Below are 11517 nucleotides of genomic sequence, written 5' to 3' on the forward strand. Positions count from 1 at the left end.
AGTCTATGTTATTCCTAAACATATGTTTTATATTCGTATATCATCCACTCACGTGTATTGCTAAAGTAATCGAATAATACCTTTAGATATACCTTCATACTTAAAAACTGACTTAATATGAATGAAACATAATTTTTATTTTGTGATATAATCGCTTGTACAGAATACCTTGTTTAGTGAAGATTTACTGAATACAGATAAAACTTTATTATAATGCGCATAAGTATTTATGTAATCATACATCAATCGAAAATATTAAAATTATAACTGCGTTTCATTTCTTTTTCCTTCGATAATGATAATTTATAACATTACCTATGTTGTTTTCTTCCTTCATACGTCCTTAAACCTAACCGATGATTACATTTCCAATTTGACACATTTACATGTAATATTTTTTTCGTTTATAATCGATCTTTTTTCTCGCGCGTTTCTCTATAAACAACCTACACCATAAAATTCTCGATCATCACGCTACAAATCTCTAAATTTATATCTTAAGGACATGTAATGCGTAGTACATTTTTATACTTTTCTTTTCTTTTTTTTTGTTATTTTTTAATAACATAAAAACCAAAGAGAAAAGAAAACAAAAAAGACAAAGAGAGAAGGGGGGGAGAAAAAAGAAAAACAATGTGCGTCGGCATAAAGAGGTAAAAATAAGGAAAAGAATGTGTTCTTCTTCCGCTTCTTATCGCCGTACATACAAAACTTACATGGAAAACACTAATGGATCACCGAACACTTTCTCCTTTAAGCAGAAAGAATAAATTGTGTTACGAATTTATTCGTTAGCTCGAGGTTCTCGATTCTTTGCGTTTATTATACATCGAATGTTACTCAGCAATCAATAATTAGCCCATAGCCATTTTTGTATGACAAACATGCCTGTATATGACAACATACCTTTTTGTATATGACAAACATATAAACGTTTCATGCAATACATTTACTAATATGATTATTACGTACATTTAAGCAAAAAAAATGACTCTTTTTCTCCTTCTGAAATTTACAATCGACTGATCAAAGCCAGAAGCATATTTATTTTAACGGCAATCTATTTTCCATGCAGGTTCCACTGTTTCTAAGAAACACCATAAATGTACAATATAACAAAGAAGAAGGGTAGGTCCTTCGTATTACGATCTAATATAACTTTTTCTCTCGCTTTCTCGCTCGCTCTCACGCTCTCTTTCGCTCTCTCTCTCTCTCTTGAATATTTGATAAACAAATTTACACCGACGAAATACATTAACAGAGCTATCTAGTACTTAGAGCACATCGAGAAATACAGAATACAGAATTAAACTAGAAAATTTCAAGAGTGAAATATATCGTGTAACAAGTTAAACATTTAGATACCAGTACTTATATCCACCAAATATGATAAAAGTACCAATCGAAAATAAAAAATGCATATTAAACGAGTCGGTAGCGTGTATTCTGTCAAGAGTTGGGGTAGAAGTTTATAATTATTTTTTTCCTTTTCTGACAGTCAGTTACCTCAAATATCTCTCACTACGCCTGTTGTAAGAGGTAAATAAGGAATAGATTAGAAATAGTAATGGAATAACAGTATTGCATATTGGTGGTTAGCTCATAGACACTTGTCCGTTAGACAGTAGTCGTTCAACAGCGGCATTTATATCTCCGAATGTGGCGATTAGTGCTGAAAATAACATTCATAAATTAACATATATTATGTATTATGCTAGTATAAACTGTATGCTATATACTAGTATATATTTTATACTTCTATCAACACGTTTTGTGTCATGTGGGTCATTAATAGCCTATCCTAATTAGCAAAAATAAAATAAAATTAAAGTACAAGAATTCTAACGCATGTGCTACTTTTCTCTGATTAAATATTCTAATGTATTTTTTTCACTCACGAATTAGAAATTCTGAAGAAATGCTTACCTTTCTCTGAGCATAGAATATATTAATACAAGCTGATTAACCAATTGAAGATCAAATTTCTTTACTCTACTTCATTGAAATAAATATATATATGACTGTCTGATTGAACTATAATAAAAATCCATACAACTGAGATACAATTCCTTGGAAAAACATGCCGATGTCGTTAAAAATATATGTAAATATTTAATATTCCAAATAATGATTGTGGAAAGTTAGAAAAAAATATGCATATTGTTACCTTGTAAATTAGCCTCTCTATTAACAAAACCCATAGCTGTAAGTTGTTCTAATTGCGCCCTGTAACGTTCTTCCGGTGGGGGAACAGGTTGACCATCCACCTCTACACCTTGGTTTAATGCCATTGCCGATACCTGTTAAAAATAAAATTAGTAACCAGCTCCTACCACATTTATCATTCGTAATCATATGAAATGTTTACCATGCGTGCCATAAATTGGGAGAATGCATCTTGTTGATTTGTATCTGATGACTCCGTCGCCGGTGGCGTTGGATTTGTTGTACCTCCACTAGGTGTTGTAGTCGTAGGCGGTACAGTCAAACCCATGCTAAAAATTATGCGTTAATCAATATTCAAACATATCTAATATGATATAAAATTGTATAAGACACATTTATGTTACTAAAAACCTACTTTTCAACAAGATCCGGAGCAACAGTACGTAACTGTTCCATGCCTTGTTGAATTTGCATGATAGCAGCTAAAGCATCCGGATTAGTAACAACATTTTGAATTTGAGGATTTTGCATTTGTTGAATAAATGCTGGCATCATGGCTCTCATCTGTTCTTGCATCTGAGGATTTCCTCGAAGAAAAGGATTAGCAGAAATCATCCTATTGGCCATAGCTGGATCTGCTGCCAAAGCTTCTAACATAGACCTTGTATATGGAGCATTTAACATGTTTCGTATCAGCTGTGGATTTTCCATCATTTGAGCTGCAAGACTTTGCATTCCTGGAGAATTTAAAAGGCCTCTCCCTTGCTGCTGTTGCTGCTGTTGTGGTTGCTGATTTGAAGAATCACTTTGATTCTGAGACCAAGGATTTGGCAATGGATCTCTATTTTCTTGGCCTTGCTGTGGATTATTCTGACTATCTTCGCTACTATTATTTTGCACTAGTGCCGCAAAAGGATTTTGCTCATTGGCTGCTGCAGCAAACATGGGCTCCTGAATATCACGATACATGCGACGAAGTGCACTATATCCGCCAGGAATACTTTCTAAATTAGATATAGCTCTGTCATGGGAACGCATTAATTCTTGGAGCATTGATGGATTACGTGCCAACTCTATTGTTTGTCTAAAAAGGCATATAATGTGAGTATTATATATATTTATAAGATAAATCACATTATCTAAAACTTGTTATATTTTGAATGGTTTCATTCTCACCTTAATAATTCAGGATTATTCAACATATGACTAATTTCTGGATTACTTTGCATCAATTCTCGCATTTGTGGATTAGCTGCAACCAAGTTGCGCATGCTTTCTGTGTCATTCATTAAACTTTGCACCAATGGGTGATTAAGTACTTGATGCAGTGCTTCTGGATTTAACAATAACTCGCGCTGCATACGCTGCTGTAAATCTATAAAGTTAGTGGACCCTGAACCAAGTGAGGCTAGACCTACAAGTCCTCCTAAACTTCCCAATCCAAAAGGACTAGCATTTATGTCAGCTATATGAACCAAAATAAACGAGAAAATATATATATATTGATAAGAATAACACAGTAATAATTGAAGAATACAGTTAAAACTAAGTTGAAACTAAATATTTCTCAATGCTTGATCCATATACTTTTATACCTTGTGACCGTTGAGGTGTGGAATCTTGACTTTGATTAGTGGGAGTACGTGGTGCCTTGATAACCAGATGCACCGTCAAACCATCTTTTACATTATGTGTACTCAGAGTTTCGTGATCTTTCATAATCTTTCCAGCAAAGATTAGGCATAATTGTTCTGTTTGAGCATTGAACTTCTTCGAAATTGCCTCTTTGAACTAAAAATTTCAAAAAGAAATAATTATTAGAGCTAACCCAACAATGACAAATTATGTTATTTAAGTTAGAAAACTAATTCTTGATGAAATTACAGAGATATAAAATCGAAAATCTTACATCTTTAATACTCGCATCTTCTTCAATCTCAACGGTTTGTTTTTCTTTTGGCGTTTTGACGTTAACAGTAATTTTCTTTCGAGTATCCTGGCCTTCTGCCATCTTGAATCGGTAGATGACTCGTTACTTTCGACGCTTTCGATTCTCCCTCGTTGAGGGCCAATTGCGCACCACTTTTCTTGAATACTTTAACTCTTTTTTTGCACCACGGGAATTTCTTTTACGAACCGATTCCCGAAACAACTACGCTAAATTTTGTTCACAACTTATTCCAAAAAACTATAAAGATCACATAGAAGGGTCAACTTGAGCGACTATTCTATGAACCATAACGTACAAAACGATGAAAAGTACACGATATGTCAAGCACCCGTATACGGTATCGTTAAGCACTAAAACATACCGTATTTATCGAGAAAATAATTCTATCGTTTCGTTAAACGATCTCTATATAAATATATAGATGATAAAGTAACAATCTTACTGGAAAATATATCGTCTTATTTGTAAAAAATCACGAATCGCTGTGTTGAGAGGTTATGTTGCGTTGCCACTACCGTAACTTTAAAATACTAACACAAGCTTGATTATGTGTCACTTTAGTGTTAAATATCTACCAGATATGTATATATTGTATCACCAGTAAGGAATGATGTATTTTACGAAGAAATTATGAAATCTGGAAGTACTCACATTCTAACAATAACTTGATAAAACATATATTTAACAAAATTATTATTAAGATCATTAATACATGAAATTTATCAACTAAATATTTATCAATTAGTTTAGAAGATTGTTTTACACAGTACTGTAGATGTAATATTTCGATAATGATAATGTATTACACGTCACAATTCATTACAATACATATTAGTTTCTAGAAAGAAATCCTATTACCGGATAGTTAGAAACAATAAATCCTGTGATATTACACCGTAATAACATAATTATTTTTAACTCAATAAAATTATTTATTTACTTATTATTAAATAGCGACTTAATACGATAACAGTTCAATTTTCGTCCCAATTTCCCCTTTTTTTTTCAAAGGATTAAAAAATTGCGAAGGCAAGTTTATTTTTATTGAAAAATATTTACCTAAAAATACAATTTCTTTTTAACATAAAAGACAATATGAATAATTAAAAGGAAAACATTTTATTATTTAGAATTCACGAAAAAAGAAAATAGATATTAATCCAGTGGTTTTATTGCAGGAGAACCGCCGATTTTCCTTTATGGGTTTCCAGCCCTCTCTGACTCGCCCGCTCAGCTGATGCCGTAGCGTTGCCGTATACGTAGCTCTTAAGAAGGGCCAAGTCCCTTTTACCTTTCATTTCAGTACGAGCAAGCAGCAGATTATCGTTTCCATTAATCCAATATGTTCAACCATGACTTTTACTTGATGCCTTCCACTTTGTATGAAATGATTCAATATATTCGATGTTGACACCTGTAATTAAAGAGTCATTTCTTTAAGGATTATTTTTGTCTAACATATTTTTTGGTATTTAATAAAATGTCATAATTGAAAATACCTGCACTCTTTGCCAACCCCTCAGGGCTAAAAGTGAAGACTCTTTTATCATCTGGGTTACAACCAGTTAGTAATGTCACAACTGGAGTTTCTGCATCGTTTATCATACCAACTTTCGTCTGTTGGGTAAGATAGTGGCAGCACTCTATAATTTGGAAAAATAACCATGCTTCTTTATCCTTTGGTCTTGGTCCTTTAATAAACGGTAATGCTAGACGCTCGTGAGGTCTTTGAGCTCGAAGAAACCTTGAGCCACGCTTCAATTGAGCTTCTAACCAACGCGTTGCTTCTCGTGCTCTACCACTAATACGTTTTACTTCATCCAGTGCAGAAACAACTGAAAAGTACATTATTGTTTTCAATTAAAACAATTATAGAGAGAAGAAAATATAATTCATTTTTCAAATTTTTTTTTACATACCGACACTAGGAATTACAACAATAAATTTCTTAGCGTACACCAAACGCTTTAGAGCCGGTGTATGTTTGGATAAAGCTTCATGATCAGGTACCAAATAAGGAGACATAAGCCTAGATCTTAAACGAGTCTCTAGAGCACAGACTTCCGCTTTCAACCATAATTTGCCCATATGTCTCATTAATTTTCCACGTGAATGATCCATATCCCAACTTTTACCGTTATCTTTTGTATTAGAGGTATTCAAATCAATCATCACAAATAATTGTTTCGCCTCTTCATATTTCACTCCTGCGTCCTCGACGGAACTAAGAAAATGTCCAAATTCAATTAATTTTAGTGCTCTCAATAAGGTTTCCTCTTGCTTATTCATCTTATGCCTATGCAGTATCTTCCAATTCAGAGACTTCTGGGCATGTTCCAAAAGATTCAACCCTCTTAAATCAATATCTTCCGGTAACGGAACTATTTTAACGCATTCTTTCAATTTATCTGCACTCGATAAAATCATACTATCGTCCTTAAAATTTTTTAATAGCGTTTCTGTATTCATATTGATTAAATTTAATAAAATTGTAACACGTTTTAATAAAGTGCGCGAACTTTTTCCACATATTCGTATAATATCGGGATTGCTTTTCAACCAATCGCAACATATTTTAATAGATGCCAGTATTTCTTTTCCATTTATAATATTCAGCACATCTTCCGGTTTAAAATTTTCTTTTTTTGATTGAGCAATGTAAGTTACTCTATTCGATGAGGCACTATTTTCATCAAACGTGCTATTGGAATTAGTTTCTATACTTCCAGAATTAGCTAAAGAATCTTTATCATTAACTTTTTTATCCATTTGATCATTAAGTGTTTGCTCACCATTTTGTACCTGTTCAGTGATCATTTCGAGTGTTTCATTTTTTCTTTCCATTTCCATGTGTCCATTTATCTTTTTCGCTTCAGATTTGTCAATATCTTCTTGATTTACTTGCACAGATGCACCTTCGTCGTCCGTAATATCTTCAGACAACGCGTCTTCTGATAATACGTTCTCTTCGCTTAATATATCGTCCTCTGTTTCAGAAACATCAGAATTTATCTCATCGCTAGAGGATTCCAAAGTTGGATCAATGTCACTCGCATCTGAATCACTGCTATTCCTCCGCTTTCGTCTTCGAAGTTTCGTGAGCAAACTTTTAGTTTTATCTCGTGTTTTTCGCGAGCCATTTTGAATTTCACTGTTGTTTTCTACACTTTCTTTTTCGAAAGATGCTTTGTTATCATTTATAATCTTAGATTCGTTACTTTCATCGAAATTTAGTTGTTTTATGGCATTATCTTTATCTTCCGCATCTATTGACTCGGTATTGCAGTTGTTATTTTTCGAGATTGATACTTCTATATTGGGTAGTGACAAATCTATAAAAGATTCTTGTAATCTAGTTATTGTAAATTGTATTAGTTGAGACAGTATTGCTAAAGTTATGGCGACGACGCCTTGCACCTCGCTAGATTCTTTGCCTTTTAATCTAGAAATGGACATCAAACATATAGCTACAATTTTGAATATCATGTCATCTGTTAAGTAATTTGTTTGTTCATTTTTACAGTTTTGGAGATATACTTCGATATTACTTTCTTTTTCATTGGTACTGGTAATAGTATTAGTATTATTTGGCTCAGATTGCTCTGTACTCAAGCAATTTTCAATATTAGTTAAAAGATCCTATAGAAAATGCAGTAAGAATAAAGATTCATTTTTATGATAAACGTATAAAAAGAGAAATTTCATATGTAAATATATACCTGGCATTCTTGATTTATCCGATCAGAATTTGGTACATCATAATCCCATAATTGTAACAGAGAAAATAATCGTGAAACACAGACATGTGTAGGATACTTCTCGTCTGTGTAAATAGAGTGTGTAACAATGGCTCTTTTTAAATTTCCCTCTGCTCCTTCAAATGGTTCAGAACATAAAATGCTATAAAATAATTACTATTAATTAATATCAACGTAAAACATATTATTAATCTGTATGACATATTATAAAAACATAATAAATTTGAAAAACTTAAATCATGTATTTTAGATTTTACAAAACTCATATATTCATATTTTCTGAAAAGTTTCTTGCAAATTATGGAAAAAATTAATCTTATGCTTTTATTTGAATATGAAATAGTAAGGTATTCTAACCATCTCATATAGTGATATACTGCATCAAGACCATAATTTGTATTGCCTGCTATAGTGCCCATTTGATTATGAGGCATTCCAATATTTGGATCAGTTGCTATAGCCATTTTATAATACCTCTTTGCTATCAATGGATCCCAATATGGATCTAATTCTAATTTATATCTAGCTAAGTCCCCAAGGCATACCAAACTTCTATGAATTAGGCGCATAACACATTGTTTCACTTCTTCAGTATGATGTTTAGATTGGCTGATTTTACTCTTCACCTAATAAAATAAAAAACAATCTTTTTTAAATACCCTATACATATAACATATATACTAACATAAGTTATTTCCAAAGAGACTCACACTTGATAATCCTGTTACATTTTGTACATATGCAAAATCAATAGCACCAACTAGATCTAAACCATATTCTAGTTGTAGTTTCAATATAAAATGATGGTAAAAACCAACTCCTACTGCCAAGTGGACAGATAACATTGCTTTTTCTGTTTCAGTCCATGCATTACCCTACAATAGGATTTGTATTAATAACAAATATTATCTTTATGAAATCTATATAATAGACAGAATGTTAGATTATAAATTATCATTGTTATACGTAACACATAAATGTTGATACCTTTCGCAATTTTTTAGATGCATAAACAATATCATAAAATGCTTTTCTCCACAATAATTCTTCAGTTTTACGTGCATACTCAACAGGATCTTTAGTTATTAATCTCACACAATAATCTTTAAGCTTCACCCGTAGTCCTTCCCCTGAAGGGGTAAACAAATCTGTTATTGTTAATGCACGACTCTTTTGCTCATCCAATCTTTTGGCAATATCTGTTATACCCCTATTAATCAAATGTAATCCTGGTCATTAATTGCACATATATTTTTTTTTAATAAATTCACATTTATTATACATATCTTTAAAAATTCAATCTAATTATTAACAGAAATGGCAAAATTTTCAACAGAAGAGTTCATTTATTATTAATACTAATGAACCAATTATTACTATTAACCACAAATAAATTTAAGGAGAGACGAGTAAATGGGTACAATTACAACTATATTAATGAATTTTTTAATCAGTTTTGTATAACACAGAATTATATTTTACAAATATATTTGTAAAATTGAATTCCTCCTACGTTTATAACTAATTCGCGTTAAATATCCAAACAAATAGCATAAATATTTATATGGAGAAGATTCTCTAACTAATAAAGGTAAGCTATACACATAAAAGCGCGCCAATAGAGATTCATCGTGTACGAAATATAGGTTATGTTAACACAAGGTGAATTCGGATGTGTAGTAACATGAACAATTGTTTCGAAATATATAATGTTAGATAAATAGTAGGAAGAAAATGATTTTATATGTTATAGTAGTTCCATATTACTTGTGCAAACGTCTTGTTTGTTCGAGAGAATCAGTCGTTCGGACATCTGCTGCAGCGTTATACGTTCTCCTCATTTTGCTTCGATCATTTTTCACTTCCTGGCCGCTTCGTCATTATTCATTTTCCCGCGGTCTTTTGACACGCGCATCTCCGTCCCACGGTAAGAAAATTCGACATTCGCCCTCACCTAACTCCAGAAACCTCCCACGAACTGCGGAGCTTACCACAATTACACGTACGTACATGTACATATGATTTGCTTATGATGATTTGTCGCAGAAAAATCATCTGGAAAACTTGTGCAACAGTGCTGCCAAATAACCAATTGAAATTATTTTCAAAATTATATAAGTAGTAAGTGGAAAAATTTGAAAATTTAATATTCATTTAAAGTGTAAGTTACAGTATTCATCAATTCTAAAAATATGAAAATGTTTGAAACTCTATTCTAAAAATTGTATTTAATGGTTTATGGTCTGGTATGCATAAGATAACATTTACTGCTCACTGTTTATTTATTGTAAACAAGGCTTTAACTCAATCAATGTCAATCAGAATTTTAATATTTTCAATAAGGCAAATGATTTATTGATTATTTAGGTATCTACTTTAATTTTAAGTTATTTTTTAATTGATGTTACGAAAATTTTATCAGAATATTCTTAATAAAAAGACTTCAGATATAAACCTAACCACATTTGTACTTTCTAACATGTAAATATATGTAGTAAATATGTAATGTCGCTATAAATTTATTAAAATTAGTATGATTTTATCAATTTTTATTTTATGCATATGGTCTATATTTCGTTTAGATTTTGTGATTTTTGATGATGAAACAATGGATGTAGCTACTCCAACCCCACAAGATCTTCAGAGAAAACTATATTTTTTAGTGGAGCAACTCCAACACATGGCTGGTGAACTTCCTCCAAAGTATCAAATGCGTCTTCCTTATGAATTATTATCTGGTTTAGCTAATTCTCTATTGAATGATACAATATTTGAAATTGTTAAGGGATTAATGGAGATACAGCATGTTACAGAGAAACATCTTTTTCAACAACGTCTTCAGTTATTAAATCAACAGAAAATCGAAATGCAAGAAACATTATCATCAACATACACAGATGAAGAAAGAACAACGATGAAAGTAACATTATATAAAAAACACAAAGAGGAACTTAAACAAATGGATATGAAATTAGTTCTACAATTAGATCAAAAAGTAGCAGACCAACAAAGTATTTTAGAAAAAGCTGGTGTACCTGGCTTTTATGTTACCAACAATCCAATAGAAATACAAGTCCAAATGAGATTGTGTGACTTCATAATTAGACTGAGTAAAATGGAGGTTCCAAGTTAATACATAACTCATAAAATTATTACTTTCTAAGAATCATACTACTTCCTTAAATGAAATGTTAAATTATATAATTTAGTAGACTTATTTATTTTCACAAATTGTACATTAGTTCAATTAATATAATGTTTTTTTCTTTGTACAATAGCACTTTTCTAAAATAGTTACCTTATAACTATATAAGGTTATATAAATATTTTAAAGAACGATGTAACTGTATTGACAGCTTTTCTTAAAATCAGGATATCAGCAAATACATATTTATAGAAAATATATATGTTTTCTTATTAGTTAAAAATTTTTGTTTTTTCTATGAATTACATACTTTTTATTTCTGTAGTCAATAGTACTGTACAATGCAGAATTAAATATGCACAGAAACAAGTATTATATCATGAAAATTAGTTCCATTTTTAATGTTATAGCTACATGCGATAATAACAAAGAATGTTATTTTTTATGTACAATATATCTTTCGCAAATTGTTTATTTAAAAAATATTAATATATTAT

General features: G+C 31.3%; 3 protein-coding genes across 8 annotated transcripts; 1 reads left to right on the forward strand and 2 right to left on the reverse strand.

The window, feature by feature from the left end:
* Nucleotides 1-192: 192 nt before the first annotated feature.
* Nucleotides 193-4647, reverse strand: LOC100748795 (ubiquilin-4). Its single transcript, XM_003484823.4, has 7 exons — nt 4076-4647; nt 3762-3957; nt 3343-3631; nt 2582-3250; nt 2369-2495; nt 2168-2300; nt 193-1672 (listed from the first exon to the last, which is right to left on the reverse strand). Exons 1-7 carry the CDS (start codon nt 4175-4177, stop codon nt 1596-1598), a joined length of 1593 nt encoding a protein of 530 aa, XP_003484871.1. The 5' UTR covers nt 4178-4647; the 3' UTR covers nt 193-1595.
* Nucleotides 4648-5042: 395 nt separating this feature from the next.
* LOC105680753 (protein SMG5) lies at nt 5043-9906 on the reverse strand. The gene is made up of 8 exons (XM_012385615.3): nt 9643-9906; nt 8863-9085; nt 8586-8750; nt 8233-8501; nt 7837-8017; nt 6037-7756; nt 5617-5952; nt 5043-5531 (listed from the first exon to the last, which is right to left on the reverse strand). Exons 1-8 carry the CDS (start codon nt 9714-9716, stop codon nt 5464-5466), a joined length of 3036 nt encoding a protein of 1011 aa, XP_012241038.1. The 5' UTR covers nt 9717-9906; the 3' UTR covers nt 5043-5463.
* Nucleotides 9898-11276, forward strand: LOC100749029 (gonadal protein gdl). 6 transcript variants are annotated; one of them, XM_033320763.1, is made up of 2 exons: nt 9898-9996; nt 10458-11276. In XM_033320763.1, the coding sequence occupies exon 2, from the start codon at nt 10484-10486 to the stop codon at nt 11006-11008; it is 525 nt and encodes a 174-aa protein (XP_033176654.1). In that variant the 5' UTR covers nt 9898-9996; nt 10458-10483; the 3' UTR covers nt 11009-11276. The 6 variants fall into 6 exon arrangements, with proteins under 6 accessions (XP_033176654.1, XP_003484874.1, XP_012241068.1 ...); XM_003484826.4 differs by having other exon boundaries at nt 9910-10036; XM_012385645.3 differs by having other exon boundaries at nt 9954-10132.
* The last annotated feature ends 241 nt before the right edge of the window (nt 11277-11517 follow it).

This window comes from Bombus impatiens, unplaced genomic scaffold (genome assembly GCF_000188095.3).
Source record: "Bombus impatiens unplaced genomic scaffold, BIMP_2.2 scf_0023, whole genome shotgun sequence".
Taxonomy (NCBI): Eukaryota; Metazoa; Arthropoda; class Insecta; order Hymenoptera; family Apidae; genus Bombus; species Bombus impatiens.